The 19103-nt window shown below is 43.3% G+C and overlaps 1 protein-coding gene across 1 annotated transcript in view; it reads right to left on the bottom strand.

Moving 5' to 3' along the window:
• Nucleotides 1–1864: 1864 nt before the first annotated feature.
• LOC137543685 (up-regulator of cell proliferation-like) overlaps nt 1865–19103 on the bottom strand; it is a 57248-nt gene continuing 40009 nt past the window's right edge. The window contains exon 2 of the mRNA XM_068264810.1: nt 1865–6600. Within this exon, the coding sequence (XP_068120911.1) occupies nt 1865–6600 (4736 nt within the window). The remainder of the gene's footprint in view (nt 6601–19103) is intronic.

The raw sequence follows: 19103 nt of genomic DNA, 5'->3' as shown, positions 1-19103 counted from the left end.
CACACGCGTGGGACCATTCTGCGCCAGCACTTTACTGCTGCATAGCTGCAGAATGCTCCCAGCTGTAGGGGCACGATGGGGGTGTGTGCATGGATGAGCCACGCATGCTGGATTACCGGGGTGGATCAGAAGACAATGGAGTTACCAGAGAGGATGGCGAAGGGAGCCCATGCACCTCATGGGACTGGAGGTAGCTCCAGGTAAGTATAAATACACCCTGGAAACCCATGTTAAGTTTCCTTTAAGGTTTAGTCAGGTAATTCACGTAAAGCGGTACTGTAAAGTTATTTTAGACGCATAGTTTCACTTACCTGGGGCTTCCCTAAGCCCCCAGCAGCTGCCCTGTCCCACGCCGTTCCTTCCCGAGCTGCCGTTCTCCCACCGCCAGCTCCATTCTGTGCCGTAGACTCCTAAGTGGATGCCAGAACAGCCCTGCCATGCGTATCTTTTCATCGCACTCCCCTCTGCAATAGCGGGGACACGAAGAAAGGATACATGTGGCAGGGCTGTGCTGGCGTCAACTTAGAAGTCTACGGCACAGAATGGAGCTGGTGGCGGGAGAACAGCAGCTCGGGAAGGACCGGCGTGGGACAGGGCAGCTGCTGGGGGCTTAGGGAAGCCCCAGGTAAGTGAAACTATGCGTCTAAAATAACTTTACAGTTCCGCTTTAACAGCAGTTATTTATACACAGTTAGGTCCATAAATATTTGGACAGATACAATTTTTCTAATTTTGGTTATGTACTTTACCACAACGAATAAAACAACTGAGATGTAGTTGAAGTACAGAGTTTCAATTGTTTCATTTAAAATTAATTATGGTAATGCATAGAAATGCAAACAATCTGAGATTTGTACAGGGAAAAACTAGATGAAAACTTAAGTCCCGAAGGACAGACCCTATTGCACATAAAAGGTTATAACTTTGAAGTATTTTAAAATGAACTCAATAGTTCTATAACATGACAAATGAGTGTGGTCCTGATCGATTCCCTGCCACCTCTGAGCAATACTACGGGGGGTTTGGAGGGGTCACTATTCCCCCACTCCCTGTGACTGAGCACTGTATATTTGAGCACTGTATAGTTAGCATCCAAGCGTATTGGGTTGCAGCACCACCAGTGTAGCAAGGGGGCCATAGAGACAATTATATATCTCTTGGCACCCTATGCATTTTACACTATAGATTTGAGTCACAGGGAGTGGGGAATAGCGACACTCAACCCCCGGTAGTAATGCACAGGGGTGGTAGGGGATAGACCAGGATCACTTTTTCATATGTGACCTATATAGCCAACAGGCAATGGAATTCACCCTTTTATGTTGTGTTATAGAACTATTGGGATATTTTAAAATACTTCAATAAGATTATGATTTTTAATCTGTACAATAGTGTCTGTCTTTCTGGACTTAAGTTTGCATAATGTACAAAGCCAAAATTAGGAAAAAAAAAGTTGTCTGTCCAAATATTTATGGACCTGTATGTTAAACATGATAGATTGCAAAAGTATAAGAATATAATATATGTACCCATTTCTATTTATATAGTTTTAAGTTGTCAGGGAAAAAAATAATATTTACCATCTTCATTTTCAAGATCGCTAGGTGCTAGCACTTAATTTAAACTCTATAGTGAGGATCTTGCTTATTCTTTTAATTTATGTATAATGCAAATAGCCTTACATTTTTCTTCTGCATTACAGGTTTTTTTATTTATTTATTTATTTTTTTTTTACACTGCTATGCTCTTATTTTTATTTTGTTATTTTTTTTACACATTGACATGTCTCCCATTAAATCAGTTCAGTTTGTAAAATTTAAGAAATTTAAATTATTAATTATGTTTTTCCCAATGAGAAATTACTCTAGGTCTCATTAAAGGATGCTTTTAGGCTCTGCAGAGCTTGTGCTTTTGTTATAGATTTCCACCCATTTGGTAGTGTTGCTGGTTTTGCTTCATATTCATCAGCAAAATCCTTATTAAACTTCACAAAAATGTATTTCCAGTAATCTGAGGACTCAAGGGTAGGATCTGGTTTAATGTCCCAGTTTGGATACTTTTTACGGTACTCTTTAAATGAGTGAGGCCTGAATCCTGTCTTTGAGTTTGAAAATGTTGCATCAGTTATGACAGATGTGCTGCATATGTCAATAGATAAGGTTTCATCTCTAGTCCATCTGTAGCTTCCCAGTCCATCAGGTCTATGGAGAGTAGCAAAATGATCTTTGTGCTGAGAACCTCCACCTTCACAGGGGACTTTGCAGAAAGGACACACCTTCCCACAACCAACCACCTGCCTAAACAATTCATCCCGAGGATCCACCTTCACCTTGCAAAGTATAGACTTTATATTCATAGATTTTAGCTTAGATAAAATTTGTAATTGAGTTTGTTCCTTGAGGAAGAGCTGGACATAAGAAGAAAATTGATCTGCTGCGGCTTTGTTCTGAAAAGACACCACATTCATCTTATCAAATGGAATCACTAGCTCATTCTTCAGCTTCTCACACACACGTTTCAGAAAGTCAGAGACAGATGTAGCTGTAAGGCATGTATCATCTCTAAGAATAGCTAAAACCCGGTTGTTTATTGTGGAGAGGATGCTTTTTACCAATGGCTCTAGGCTCTGTAGGTCTTCATACTTCTTTTCAATGTAGTTTTGAATCCAAGATCGTGTAAATGCCTCATATGATCCTATGAATTCTACATATTTTGGGAATGAAAGTTCTTCAATTAGTTCCCTTAACAGAAAGCTTTGAAAATTGGTTCTACCACTGAATCTCTTATTGTCCGGGCTTTCTTTTATGTCATCCACTATTTTGTCCCCAAGATGTTTAAATACATAATCTATCATAGCTGGCTTTAGACATTGCTCACAAAATAGTTTTGCTTTAGACTGGCACATATCTTTCTTCTGAAATGAGCTGATAAAGGTTTGTAAATATCCAGGCTTTAATCTATCCAGCTGAAGTTTTGAGTCATTCTTAAAAATAAAATCATCATGCATTTCCTGAAACTTCCGAGAGGCCTGTACAAGAATGTAATGCTTGATATCCAATTCAAACTGAGAAGGGAAATTAAGATTTGGTGTCTGTTTAGCAATCTCAGCATCAATCATACGAAGTAATTCCATACAATAGTTGTCATGGTAATCCTCTCCGGTCCTCACTTTCTCTCTGACATAGGTGTCACACTTCCTTGTTAAAGAAACTGAAAAGGTTTTCATTTTCTCGCAAGACTCATTGTTGTTATTACTGAATGCAGATCTAAATTTCTTAAGTTTGTTAATTATCCACCTTCCAAAATTCTCCTCTACTCCTGAACTAAATTGTGTGTCTGCTTTGATGCTTTCCACTAAGGTTTTATTTACATCAGATCCCTTAAAACTCATGTTCTTGATTAGTTCCTGATGCATGAGGTTACTGACAATACGTCTTTGTAATTTCTCCATACGTAGATTTGTCAGTGTTTTCATCCACATCTCTTCAAATTCCTTCTCTAGTTCTTCATCACTTAACTTCTCATTCCTTTCTCTGCATCTCTTCAGGAGATCAGTGATTTTTTCCTCAATCAAAGTCTGTGAACTATTCTGCATTTCCAGAACCTTGAACTTCCCTTTTTGAATGGAAACAGCCTCATCACATTTGCTAATGGCATCTCGTTCTAATTCTTTCCTTAGAGATTCTGCATTCAAAACAAAATCCTGCTTGTATCGCTCTACAAGATGAACATTTTCAGTTTTAGTTTTAAAATATTTATCTAAAGAGTCTAATATGTTATCTTGTTCTTCAGTTAGTAAAGCACAGAGCTTTTTTCTATATTCACAACACAGCTGTTCTTCATTCATATTTTCTGCCGTCTGATTTTTAATATTAGTCTCTGTCCTTACCAGCCAGTTGTGGACTGCTTTTCGAAACTCCCATTCCCATTGTGAGTAGGCCACAGACAGCTTATTATACGCTTCTGCCATTAAACTGTTCCTAAAGCTGAAGATGAACTTCTCGTGTTTTACTGCAGCCCATAAGCAGTCCATCCATTTTATGAAGTCAGGAATGGTAAAGGCCCCTTGCACTTGCAGTGACTTGCTTTTCATGAATTCTAATAAATACTTTTTCAGTTCATGCACTTGTTCACTGTATCCAGAATTCACTGGAGCCATTGGTGGAACCCCAAGCCAGAGGCCAGGGATGTACCAGTTGTCTTTTTCTAGGTTATAGTCCATGACATCACAGAATTTTTTTATCTCATCTTTCTTTTCCATTGCTGCAGCTATTTTTGTGATTTCATTTAACTGCTCCAGGAGTTTATTTCGGTCCCTCATGTTTTTGTCATGTGCAGATACATCACTCACATTTTGGTGAACAAACTGGCAGTTGGGTCTCTTTCCTACTTCTTTCATTCTAAGAAATGCATGGACCACTATCTGTAGAATATCTTTCATTTCTGTTGCGTTTTCCATGGCCATATTGACTATAGTGACATCGCTTAACCCGACTACTAATGTGGCCAGTTCATTGTCATGTTCATAGCTGCCTTCTAAAGATGCCAGTTCTGGAGCTTTTAATCCCTCAGTGTCAATCACCATGATGAAGTCACAACCCATCTCCTCCTGAAAGTTTTCTTCCACTTTAAGAAGTGTCATGAATGCACCTCTTGTGCATCTTCCACTGGCCACCGGGAATTGCAGACCAAACATGGTGTTCAGAAGGGTGGATTTTCCAGTACTCTGTACTCCCAGTACAGTTATCACTCGTAATCTACATTTATTTCCTGTTTTGATGTTCAGCTGAGTCAGAATGGCTTTTATCCACTCTATAGGGATGTTGGAAGCATCTCCATCCATAAGTTCCAATGGAAATCCATCCAGCATGAGATCAGCAGCTAACCCAGGTAATCGTGTAAATCTTGCTGTATTTTCAGATAATGCTTTTTCCTTAATCATGGAACATTCGGCCTCATAGAACTGCCCTATCTCCCGTAAGAAATGTTCAATTCCTAAAGAACTGTCTGATATTTTTTGGTCTATCCGCTTGAGTTCATCAACTTTAAGTGACTTATTACTACATTTTTCTTTGTAGTCAGCATGCAATTTAGAAAGATTATTTCTAGCAATTGAATCAAGTTCAATCTTCATCCATTTCAGGAAAAATTGTTTCTCTGTCTTAGTAAAATGGGTGATGGCATCAATAAAGAGTTTGATACCACTAGGAAGATTGTACTTATTTTGTTCTTCATGCAGTAATTTATGTTTCTTTTTCAGTTCATCTAGATATTGCTGGGCATTTTTACCTTCCTGTTTTGTCATTCTGCAAAATTCCTTTTCTATTTCAGAGAGCCGTTTCCATAGATCACCCTGTAACACCATGGACTTCTGTTTGTACTCGGCTACATTTATTATTTCTTTTGTAATGTTGCAAGCATGTTCTTTGGCTTTCCGACAGTCATGACCTTGTTCATCTATATGAATGTTCAGTTCATTGGTTTTACTATCAAGTTCTCTGATCTTCATTCTTTTTGTGTCTATTTTTAAGGAACTTACAATATGGCTTTGTAGTTTACCCACCAAAGAGGCTTCATTTGCTCCACCTGAACGTATTATCACATTTGATTTTTTTAATTGTAACACTGGAGATAAGTCATTCAGGTGCTTCAGAGTCTCTGTACTTACTTTTTTTGTTGGACCTGGAGTAAGAATGATATAATATTGAGTGCCTTTTACAGTAAGGTTTGATAAGAATGTGAATTCCCGCTCTGAAATATCCTCAATAAAAACAAAAACAGCTGATGAGACTTGAGTCAAGAACGTGAACTGGTTCAAATGTGACAACAGATCTCCACGTAGGTTGGTAACTGCAATGGGCTCTGGAAACACATCAGACTTACCAGAGGGAAAATACCAGGACATTTCCACAAGTCCATCAGATATTTTCCTGGTAATGTTTCCGCCCTTCATGCTGTTGTGTATGAAGAAGTCGTTATGCACTTGAGCCGGATTAAGAATTTGATTCAGAGTTGTAGACTTGGATAATTTGTTTTCCCCCATCCTGACAAAAGAGAAGATTGGCATAGAAATATTCTCCACATTATCTTCACTAAATCCTTTACTGTCAGCTAATGTTTGAGGCCTCCACTTCTTTACTATGTCTTTCATTGCCCAAAGCATGAAGGTGCACTGCGGACTATCACCAGCAGGGAGCAGCAGAGGGACAGCAAACTGACACATGGACATTTTAGTTATAATCTCTTGTTGCAGAAAACTGTCTGAACAGTGCAGGAGGGCACACAGGACATCCAGGGGGTGGATGGAACTAGAAGAATTGTCTTCATCTTCAATGGACGAAGTGCTAAACAGAGAATCATTATTATTATTATCATCATCAGTTCCATAATGCTCTTCCAGGACCAAACCATCTCTTGCAGTTCTGTTTAAAGCCATCAGTTTTCTTAAGCAATTCCAGAGAAGATCTTCTGAAGTTATAGGTTGCCTGTCTTTAAGATCTTCTAAGCCGATGCTCAAGATATCCCTCAAGGTCAATTTTGAAGTCAGGTGATGCTTCATTTGTATTTTTTCCAGAAGTTCGTGAAAAAAAAATTCTGATTCTGTAATAAAATAAAAAGGAAAGAATTATGTTTCTAAAGAAAAAAAGTCCTTAAATGTAATCTTTTAATACAGTCAATTTCATTTATATATGTAAAATTTAAATGTACCGGGAAACCTAAAGAAGATTGTCAAAAAAACGCAATTAACCTCCTTGCCGGTTATTCCGAACTCAGTTTGGAGTAACCTGCGCAGGAGGATTTCTCAGGCCCCGCTGGGCCGATTTGCATAATTTTTTTTCCTACACGCAGCTAGCACTTTGCTAGCTGCGTGTAGTACGCGATTACCGCCGCTCACCGCCGATTCGCCGCTACCCGCCGTGCCACCCCCCCGCCCCAGACCCCTGCGCAGCCTGGCCAATCAGTGCCAGGCAGCGCTAAGGGGCGGATCGGGATTCCCTCTGACGTCATGACGTCTGTGACGTCGGTGACATCATCCCGCCCGGTCGCCAGGGGAAGCCCTGCAGGAAATCCCGTTCTCAACGGGATTTCCTGCATACTCTGATCGCCGAAGGCGATCGGAGTGGGTGGGGGGATGCCGCCGCTCAGCGGCTATCATGTAGCGAGCCCTGGACTCGCTACATGATTTAAAAAAAAAAAAAAGTGTGGCGCTGCCTCCTTGCCGGATTTTTTAGACCGGCAAGGAGGTTAAAGCCAATACGAAAAGTGACAAAAAATTAAAAAAAGCACCATGGTTACATGTGCACAGCAGTGAATATGCTCATATAATCATGGTATATGCAAAACCAGGGGCGTAGCAATAGGGGTTGCAGAGGTAGCCACCGCATCGGGGCCCTTGGGCCAGAGGGGCCCCGAAGGGCCCTCCCTCAACTACAGTATTAGCTCTCTATTGGTCCTGTGCTCATAATAATCACATCTATAGCTACTTTGAATAGTAGTAATCATTAACCAACTGTTCTCCATCCCCCTTCTAGCACCTCTGACACTGTAGTTGCCATTGGCAGGTTTTGGTGCACCGTATTAATTGCTATGTATAGAGTGCTTGTGGAGGCCCATTGCAAAACTTGCATCGGGGCCCACAACTCCTTAGCTACGCCACTGTGCAAAACGTAGTATTTTCCGTGGCAGAGGCCTCAGTAGGTCTGGTGTCAAGTGCTGCAATTTATGGTTTCATCTCCTTGTTCCCCAAGACAAGACAAGACAAATAACATTTATATTGCGCTTTTCTCCTGGCGGACTCAAAGCGCCAGAGCTGCAGCCACTAGGACGCGCTCTATAGGCGGTGGCAGTGTTTGGGAGACTTGCCTAAGGTCTCCTACTGAATAGGTGCTGGCTTACTGAACAGGCAGAGCCGAGATTTGAACCCAGGTCTCCTGTGTCAGAGGCAGAGCCCTTAACCATTACACCATCCAGCCACTGGACCTCCTATGCCAGACCAAGCAAAATCAATATTGTTATAACAATGTTACATGTAAATTAATAAAGGACCAATATCACACCAAAAAAAAAAAAAAAATGTACAATTTAAAATACATGTAAAAACGAGAGAGGTCGCGAACATCAAATTTTGGGTTCACGGACTCTGAAATCGAACTTCCGTAAAAGTTTGAGTTCACCTGAGCCAGGGAAACCGCCATAAACTTCAATGTGCAGGTGCATTTTAAAACCTACAAGGACTGTTTCTGGCCACACAAGTGATGGAAACATTGTTTCAAGGGGTCTAACACCTGGACTGTGGCATGCTGGATCCATGCCAAAAGTCCCACCAAAAATTACGTAGTTTACGTCATTAGTTTTAATCGCTAAAGGGCAGAAATCACTGTACATTCCTAAATTTGAGGAATAAAGGGTTGCTTTAACCTCTTGAGGACCACAGTGTTAAACCCCCTAAAGACCAGGCAATTTTTTTTTTAAATAGGCCACTGCAGCTTTAAGGCAAAGCACACAAGTGATCCCCCCTGTTTTCTCCCCACTAACAGAGCTCTCTGTTGGTGGGGTCTGATCGCTCCTCCTGCGTTTATTTTTTTAATAAATATTTTTGTTATTTATTGTTAAATAAGGCTATTTCTTTCTTTTTTCCTCTCCCTTCCCGCAGCCAGCCAATCATGGTGATCGGCTATCCTAGTCTTCTGCCTATGAGAGCCGATTGCTCTCTAGTGTCCAGTACAGCGCTGCTGAAGATCGCAGTGCTGTACATGGTAATAAGTCTCCAGAGTGGCGATCGCTTGAAGACTGAAGGCAGAGCTCATTTGCCTACCAACAGGAGATGTGCACGCAGCCTGCATGTGATCTCCCAGTGCTGGGCCGAAATTACACATTCGCGTAATTACGCATCGTAATTCACTACAAATGCACCGTAAGCGTTACGTGTAAGGTTACGGTATTACACGTAATTAATTACGCGTAGACCGTAGGTTACGTTTTACGCGTAAAAAATTACGCGTAAGACAGTAAACTCCCATTGAAATTACACAGTCTGCTGTAATCGCGTAATATTACGCTCCAGTATAATATAAAAAAGCCGCCGACTTTAAGGGTTAATAGCAAAGCCCCCTTAAGTGCTAAGAGCTTCAAATTTGGAGAATATATTAAGGAGAACAGAAGGAATAAGAGGAAATTTTTTTTTTCAAAAAGACCTTATTGTTTTTGAGAAAATCGATGTTAAAGTTTCAAAGGAAAAATATATACATTTAAAAACCCGCCGACTTTAACGGTTAATAGCAAAGCCTGCTTAAAATTTAGGAACACCAAATTCACAGGGTATATTAAGGGGATCAGTGGGAATAAGAGGAAAATTTTTTTTTTCAAAAAGACCTTATAGTTTTTGAGAAAATCGATTTTTAAGTTTCAAGGGCGAAAATGTCTTTTAAATGCGGAAAATGTCAGTTTTTTTTTGCACAGGTAACAATAGTGTTTTATTTTCATAGATTCCCCCAAGTGGGAAGAGTTTTACTTACTTCGTTCTGAGTGTGGGAAATATAAAAAAAAAAACGACGTGGGGTCCCCCCTCCCAGACCTCTTTAACCCCTTGTCCCCCATGCAGACTGGGATAGCCAGAATGCGGAGCACCGGCCGCGTGGGGCTCCGCACCCTGACTATACCAGCCCGCATGGTCCATGGATTGGGGGGTCTCGGAGGGGGAGGGGCAGCCAAGCTTTCCCCTCCCCCTCCGAGCCCTTGTCCAATCCAAGGACAAGGGGCTCTTCTCCACCTCCGATGGGCGGTGGAGGTGGAGGCCGCGATTTCCTGGGGAGGGGTTCATGGTGGCATCTGGGAGTCCCCTTTAAAAAGGGGTCCCCCAGATGCCCACCCCCCTCCCAGGAGAAATGAGTATAGAGGTACTTGTACCCCTTACCCATTTCCTTTAAGAGTTAAAAGTAAATAAACACACAAACACATAGAAAAAGTATTTTAATTGAACAAAAAAACATAACCACGAAAAAAGTCCTTTAATATTCCTAATTAACCATTAATACTTACCTGTCCCTTTAAAAGCCAGTTCCCACGCAATATCCTCGGAAATATACTAATCAGTTACAATGTAACAAAGTTATTACAATGTAACAACTTTGTTACTTTGTAACACCACCGCACCCGACGTCACTCGCCGCTCACCCGCCGGCCGCCGCATACACGCTAGTCCCCGCCGGCTCCCGCCGTCCACTCCGCCCACACCTGTCACCCATATACATGCTGGCACCCATGGGTGCCAGCATGTATATAGGTGACATGTGGGAGAGGCGGGGAGGGCAGCGGAGCCGGCGGGGACTTAGCGTCCCTTCACCCGACAGAGCTCTGAGCTATATTAGCTCAGAGCTCTCGAAAGCATCTTTGTATTTGGGCTCCAAGGAGCCCCATTGGTCCTTAGCAGACCAATGGGGTTCCTTCAAATCAGAATCAAATCAGAGCCGGCGGGGACTAGCGTGTATGCGGCGGCCGGCGGGTGAGCGGCGAGTGACGTCGGGTGCGGTGGTGTTACAAAGTAACAAAGTTGTTACATTGTAATAACTTTGTTACATTGTAACTGATTAGTATATTTCCGAGGATATTGCGTGGGAACTGGCTTTTAAAGGGACAGGTAAGTATTAATGGTTAATTAGGAATATTAAAGGACTTTTTTCGTGGTTATGTTTTTTGTTCAATTAAAATACTTTTTCTATGTGTTTGTGTGTTTATTTACTTTTAACTCTTAAAGGAAATGGGTAAGGGGTACAAGTACCTCTATACTCATTTCTCCTGGGAGGGGGGTGGGCATCTGGGGGACCCCTTTTTAAAGGGGACTCCCAGATGCCACCATGAACCCCTCCCCAGGAAATCGCGGCCTCCACCTCCACCGCCCATCGGAGGTGGAGAAGAGCCCCTTGTCCTTGGATTGGACAAGGGCTCGGAGGGGGAGGGGAAAGCTTGGCTGCCCCTCCCCTTCCGAGACCCCCCAATCCATGGACCATGCGGGCTGGTATAGTCAGGGTGCGGAGCCCCACGCGGCCGGTGCTCCGCATTCTGGCTATCCCAGTCTGCATGGGGGACAAGGGGTTAAAGAGGTCTGGGAGGGGGGACCCCACGTCGTTTTTTTTTTATATTTCCCACACTCAGAACGAAGTAAGTAAAACTCTTCCCACTTGGGGGAATCTATGAAAATAAAACACTATTGTTACCTGTGCAAAAAAAACTGACATTTTCCGCATTTAAAAGACATTTTCACCCTTGAAACTTAAAAATCGATTTTCTCAAAAACTATAAGGTCTTTTTGAAAAAAAAAAATTTCTTCTTATTCCCACTGATCCCCTTAATATATTCTCCAAATTTGAGGCTCTTAGCACTTACGGGGGCTTTGCTATTAACCCTTAAAGTCGGCGGCTACCTAACATTGATCCATGCGTCAACTTTTCCGCTTGGCAGCATGACCTTACGCATTAATTGCTAATAGGACTTTACGCGTAAGCCTATAACGTAATAACCTGAATTACGGTATACTTACGTGTAATTGCGTAAGTGCTATGCGTAATTACAGACATGTACCGAAATTGAATGTCTATGCCGTAAGCGTAATTTCGTAACGCGTAATAGCGTAAAATTACGCGTAATTACAGACATGTACCGAAATTGAATGTCTATGCCGTAAGCGTAATTTCGTAACGCGTAATAGCGTAAAATTACGCGTAATGATCCGTAAGCGTAGCTTTCTCCATTACGACCAGCACTGTGATCTCCTGCACTGCGAGGCCCAAGGAACTTATGATGATCGGCGTCAGGCGGTCCTGGGGCTGCCATGCCCATCGGCGTGACGTGGTCAGCAAGCAGTTAATATGTCTGGAGTAGTGTGTACACATGATGGTAGCGTAGTGTGGCAGAGAAGTCACGTGGCATGCAGGGAAGAAATACAGCTGTGTGAGGACTGATTTACTAGTCTTCCGGCAGGCAGTAACCTTCCGGGATCCATGCCTCATTCATCTTGATAAAGATCAGGCAGTCAAGTCAGGTAGGTGACTTCTCTTGTCAGTGACAATCCCTCTTGCATCGCTAAGGTCCTTTCTGACAGGACGCTTGAGGTGGGGCAAGAGAGAAGTTAGATTGCAAATTGTGAGAACTCAGGCCACAGGTCAAGCCTACGCACCCAATAGTCCAGGGGTTCATCGCTCCTCAGAGTGTCGATATCAGCAGTTAAGGCAAGGTAGTCTGCTACCTGTCAGTTGAGGCATTCTTTGAGGGTGGATCGCAAAGGGCTGTGGCGATTTATTGGACTAAAGAAACTGTGCATGTCCGACATCACCAACACATCTGAAAAGCATCCGGTCCTGCCGGGGAAGGAGGAGGATTACTGGTACCTCCTTCCTGTCATGCTGTGACATCACTATTGAATGCAGTATACAGTATACTTAATGTGGCCACAATAGCAGTAGTGTGCATAGCTGAGTGTCAGTGGGCTGTGTAGTGAGAGAGATCTGCATTTCAAGATTACAGGACAGTGAAACAAAGCAAATAGAAAACACATCAAAGAAAGGCAATAACACCTCTGCAGAGAGACTCCAGCCAAAGAGATCAAGCTATGACATAGTGCTGATAATTGATTCTAATGGGAAATACATCAATACCAGACGTCTTTTTCCTGGGAAACATGTTAAAACAATACCCTGCCCAACAATTGAAAAAGCAGCAGAGGTCATCGACAAGCCAAACTTCACTGGCCCTAAGCATATCATCATACATACAGGGACAAACAACCTGGACAATAGACAAGACCGCATTGCAGACAAACTGTCCTCCTTAATAATGGCCACAGAAAAACAATTCCCTAGCTCCAAAATCATTTTGTCTAAATTGCTACCAAGAACAGACATCTCTCCCCAGACAATCCAGGATAAAAATAAGCAGCTGACTACCAAAATCAGCCCATCAGCAAACATACAACTGGCAGAACATTTCTCTATATCAGATCAGCATCTATATGACAATAAATGCCTCAATAAGCGAGGAGTGAGCCTGCTGGCAAAAGAGTTTAAAGACCTGGTGCTTATCAGGCCCCTGACACCCAGACCGCAGACAGCGGCAGCACCAGCCAATTCAAGCCAGACTACCCCCAAAAGGCATAACATAAATCGATCCATAAACCAAAATGTAAATCCCCTGAGATGGCAACAGAGGAGGAACCCAGCCACCACAAGACCTACAACTGAGATAACACCACAGAGCACTGACATGGCAGAAGAACTAAGGAAACTGCTTCTTGCCACACACAATATGCTGAAGGATGGACTGTGGAAAACTGACTGCCCTATAAACAGCTCATTACAAGGTAAACAAAACCAAACAACATGACACCCCTCATAATTAGCAGCTGGAATATTCAAGGCTTGAATGCTTCAGCTTTTGAACCAAAATAAACGACGCAGACTTTGAAGAAAGACTAAGAAAGGTGGACATACAGATCCTCTTAGAGACATGGACCCAGACAGAGGATGAGTCATCGGTACCCATTGGTTATCGGGAATTCACTGTCGCAGCCCAGAAACACAAACATATCAAGCAGGGCCGCTGCTCAGGAGGGATTATAATCTGGTATAAGGAGGAGCTCCAAGAATACATCAAACCAGTGAAGAGAGGGAACAGCCACATCTGGTTAAAGTTAAGCAGCCCCATCTCTTCTCAGACTGACATTTACCTCTGTGCAGCATATATTTCACCATACTCTAATCCAGAGAGCTACCAAGTCCTACAAAGGGAAGCTGCTCACTTCCAAACCTTGGGGAAAATACTTATCTATGGTGACCTAAATGCCAGAACAGGAATAGAAAAAGACTACCTCACCTCAGAAGGCAATTTCCATATATTTGGACCCGAGACCCAATACCCTGAAGCCATACAGAAAGATAGAAACAGCTATGACAGCACAGTCAATAAGTATGGGAAACAACTGCTGAACCTCTGCAAAGGTCTAGGACTTCACATCCTTAATGGCCGAACCAAAGGGGACTCTCTAGGGAGATACACACTAAACTCCCATGTAGGTAGTAGTGTGGTGGACTATGCCATCAGTGACATGGACCCTGCAAGCATCCGCGCTCTTATAGTCACCCCACAATCACACCTGTCAGACCACAACCAAATTCTACTATACATCAATTCCTCAAGCAAACCCTCTGTACAACAACATCCAGGAAGCCTGTGTAACCTGCCACCCACTCTTAAATGGTCCAGAGAATCAATCATACAGTACAAGGAGACTCAACAGACCAGAAGCAATACAGCTACTTCTGGACTATCAAACGTATACCTACAACCCTGATCAACAAGGTGTGCAGCAAGCAGCAAAGTACTTCAACCAGATATTGCACACCATTGCAGAAATGGCCAACATAAGAAGGACTGCCCAAAAGAGACCATCAAACAAAAACTCAAACAAATGGTTCGACTGTGAATGCAAGTCACTAAGAAACAACCTACGAGCCATATCAAACAAAAAACACAGACATCCAAACAACATAGAATTGAGGACAGCACATGACGCCGCACAACGTCAATATAAAGCAACCATTAAAAAGAAAAAACAAAATCACATCCAAAATCGACTCGAACGGCTTGAAGAATCTCTGCAAGACAACTCCTTTTGGGAGACCTGGAAACAAATTGGCAAAAAACCCAAACAAAATCAACATATCCAAAATGGCCAAGTCTGGCTACAATACTTCAAAGACCTATACAGAGATATTCCTATAAAAGAACTCAGCCCAGAACAAGTACAAATATTCAGCAAATTAAAGAACCTGGAGGAGAAGGTGAAAGATTTTCAAAACCCACTTGACACACCTTTCACACTGGAGGAAATAAAAGAGAAGATAAAATCCATGCAAGGCAAAAAGCTAGTGGCACCGATGGAATCCTATCAGAAATGATCAGATCTGGCACCCCAGAAATCCATGCTGCAATATGGAAACTATTCAACCTGGTCCTGTACGCCGGTTACTTCCCTGAATTCTGGAATGAAGGACTTATAACTCCCATTTACAAGAGTGGAGATCGCTATGACCCAGCCAACTACAGAGGCATCTGTGTGAGCAGCACACTGGGAAAACTGTTCAACAGCATCCTGAATAAGAGAATCCTCACCTTTCTCACACAGCACAATGTTATCAGTAAGAGCCAAGCAGGTTTTATGCCAAACCATCGCACCACCGACCACATCTACACCCTGCACACCCTTATCAAGCACCATGTACACAGACGAAGAAAGGGAAAATATTTGCCTGCTTTGTGGACTTTAAAAAGGCTTTTGACTCAGTGTGGCATCCAGGTTTGTTCCTGAGACTCCTAGAGAGCAGAATAGGAGGGAAAGCATATGATGTCATAAAGAGCTCATACACTGGGAACAAGTGCAGTGTGAAAGTAAATGGGAAAAGAACACCTTTTTTCCTCCAGGGTCGGGGAGTAAGACAGGGTTGCAGCCTGAGTCCAACACTTTTCAACATATACATCAACAAATTAGCCTCAGCCCTAGAGGCTTCACCAGCACCAGGACTCACCCTGCATGACACAAATTCCTACTGTACACAGATGACCTCTGACTGCTATTGCCAACTAAAGAAGGTCTACAAGACAGCCTAGAAATCCTGGAGAAATTTAGCACAACATGGGCACTCCCCATAATCTAAAGAAAAGCAAAACCATGGTGTTCCATAGGAAAAACAGGTCAGCCCAGAGCCCATCCTTTATACTCAATGACTGAAATCAGCAGAACTGATACATATACCTACCTTGGTCTGGAAATCAACCAATCAGGAAGCCTTAAGTCAGCCATGGAGGCCCTAAAAGCCGAAGCATGCCGAACGTTCTATGCCATCAGGAAAGAACTGTACCACCTCAAACCACCAGTAAAGGTCTGGCTGAAAGTATTTGACAGTGTCATCACCCCAATCCTACTGTATGGAAGTGAAGTATGGGGCCCCACCACCTACCCAGATCAATCAAAATGGGAATCCAGCCCAACAGAAATATTCCACCTTGAGTTCTGCAAACACCTTCTCCATGTCCATCGGAGTACCTCAAACAATGCCTGCCGAGCTGAGCTGGGGAGATTCCCATTACTGCTTGAGATACAGAAGAGAGTGTTGTCCTTCTGGGCCCACCTACAGAGCAACAGCCCTGACTCACCCCACTACAAAGCCATGCTGCACAATGAAGACCAAGAAAAGCCGTGTGTGCTGAAAGTTGTGGTCAGCTCTATACTCCCTCCAAACCCCGACCCACGGGTCATAACAAGAGTCCAGATAAAACACACCACAGCTAAGAGCAAAGAAGACTATGTGGAAAAATGTTGGAGTGAAATAAAACAGTCACAAAAGCTAACCATATACCAGTCTCTACAAAGAGAATATAAAATGGCCCCATACCTGGAAAAGCTCCAAAACTCCCAGGAGAGGAAAATCCTGAGTGTCTACAGATTGAGTGCTCACAACCTCGAAATAGAGTCTGGGAGACACAGACAGACGTACAAACCCAGGGAGGAGAGACTATGCCAACACTGTGAGCAGAAGACCATTGAGGATGAAAGCCACTTCCTATTGCACTGCCCCAAATATACTGCAACCAGGGACACTTACTTTAAGAAATTGTTGAAAACTATTCCCAGACTTTCTCACACTAGAAGATGAGAGAAAAACATATATCCTACTAGGAGAAGAGGAATCCACAGTGACAATCGCTGCACACTATGTCACAGCATGCCACAGACTGAGGAGCATAACGGAACTGTAAACCTAAAAATGTCCACAGACTGCTTAGCCATTGTCCCCCTCCCATGTCCCCTATTTCCCCTTGCTTTGGCAATACCTGTAATGAATCTTGGTCATGCCAATAAAGCGATCTTTGATTTTGTCACACACAGAGAAATGCAGTAATACAAACAATAGCAGTAGTGTGCTGTGCACACAGCTCTGGGTGTCAGTGTGGTCTGTGGAGTGCCGCACATGGTTGCTCAACATGAGTTTGTGATTACTAGGGATGGGACGACGAATCCGGCGAATCCACGAATCCCTCGAATATCAGGAAATATTCGAGATTCGTGGACTTTAATCCCGACGCCATTTTTCATTCGCCGAATCCGCCGAATCCCGACGCTGCATCACCGCGCATCCGCCGCTTCCCCCGCTCGCAATTGTCCTCCTCCCGCTCCCCGCAGCCTCCTCCGCTCGCCCGCCGCATAAATAAGAGGAAGCAGCCTCTCACCTCCAGCATGGAGCCCGGAGCGGCAGACCTCCTGCAGACTTTCTCATTCCCCCTAGTGATCGGCTCTTACTACGCGTCATCAGTAAGAGCCGGTCCAGTGGCCACTAGGGGGAACTAGGAAGTGAAGGGAGAAGGCTGCCGCTCCAGGCTCCACGCTGATGCTGGAGGTGAGAGGCTGCTTCTCCTTATGTATGCAGGGGGACGAGCGGAGGAGGCTGCGGGGGGTGGGAGAAGGATATGTGCCATAAATGTTACATAAAAGAACATGCACACCAGACAAAAGATGCTTTTAAATGCAATGCTTATTATTAAAAACTTGTACATAAACCCCGATAAACGGGCAGGATACAAACATATACATGTTAGCACAATTTTAACTGAACAATCAGCAATGACACAATGTTACAATATCCTGACATAAACAGAGATGGAGGAAAGTCAGAATTTACCCAACAGCAGCGCTGTTTCGAGGCAATTTGAGCCTCTTGATCACGGGCAATAAAAGTCCAAACAGGCAAACAGCAGATAGGCAACAGATGCGATCATGCAGGGCGGCGTCCTCTTCATGCTGTGTCCAAACTCAGTTTAAATACATGCCATCTAACAGCTCATTGGCCCAAAGCACCGGGGCCGGCCCAAGTGACGCATGCGTACACGCGGCAAATAGCCGCTATACGCATTGACGTCACATCCGCTTCCGCCATGTTCCGTAATGCAAAGGTCATTGCGTACAAATGTACGCGTGTAATGCGGAAAAATCAATGCGTCCATGCGGATTTTATGCCACATGGAATTTAGACTCTGCATATATGAACGGAGCAAAGCGGAGCGTTACCCTGGCTAAAGAAAACCGCTTCCTGGTGCATTTAACGGTGCTTTTCCGGGCAAAATCTACAAGAAGACACAAACAGACATATTTAGAACAAGACACTATGTATAAAATTGTTAAATAGCAACAATGCCATAAAATATAAAACTATCCTACTTGACAGTAACCAACAGTCTACAAAACTGACAGGTCTACCTCCTCATTAAGACCAAATGGAACTTTGGTCCTTAGTTTATAAATCCAAAAAAGTTCTCTACTTTTCAATTTCTGCTCCATATCACCACCTCTCCATGGTTTTTTAACTATCTCCACTACCCTAAAGCGTAACTGTGATATACAGTGACCAGCAGTGTAGAAATGGCGCACCAACGGAGAATCTGCGTCACCACAGCGAATATTGCTGCGGTGTTCAGATACGTGTGCGAATGTCTCTGCCGGTTTGCCCAACATAGAGCATCCCACATGGACATATAATAATATAAACAACCCCTATAGAGGAACAATTAGCAAACTCATCAAGATATATGCGAGAGCCAGTTCTAGGATGCGAGAAATACGGTCCTCTCGCAACATAACCACACTGTACACAGTGGCCACATGGATACATCCCTTTCAAGGCTGGTAACCCTGAGAGCCAATTACCTGTATTTCTCTTTTCAGACACTGGCATATTCCTGGCATGAACAAGAGTATCTCGCACACTTCTCGACCGCTTGAATGCACACATAGGGGGTTCTTTAAACACCGGGGCCAATCTCTGATCACTGCTGATGACCGACCAGTGCTTACGCACAATTTCAAAAGCCTGTTTCGAGAGAGGAGAATAAGTCAGAATCAGCGGTATTCTTTTCGACAGTTCTTTAGGTTTATATTGCAACAGAGATGACCTGCTCTTACCGGCAGCCCTGGACAAAGCATCAAATAGTATTTCCTCACTGTAACCTCTTTGCCTAAAATCAGTGTACATCCTGCCCGCCTCATTAAAAAAAGCCTCATC

Source organism: Hyperolius riggenbachi, unplaced genomic scaffold, assembly GCF_040937935.1.
Source record: "Hyperolius riggenbachi isolate aHypRig1 unplaced genomic scaffold, aHypRig1.pri scaffold_165, whole genome shotgun sequence".
Taxonomy (NCBI): domain Eukaryota; kingdom Metazoa; phylum Chordata; class Amphibia; order Anura; family Hyperoliidae; genus Hyperolius; species Hyperolius riggenbachi.
The sequence above is the reverse complement of the archived record's forward strand: the minus strand, read 5'-3'. Positions and strand labels throughout refer to the sequence as shown.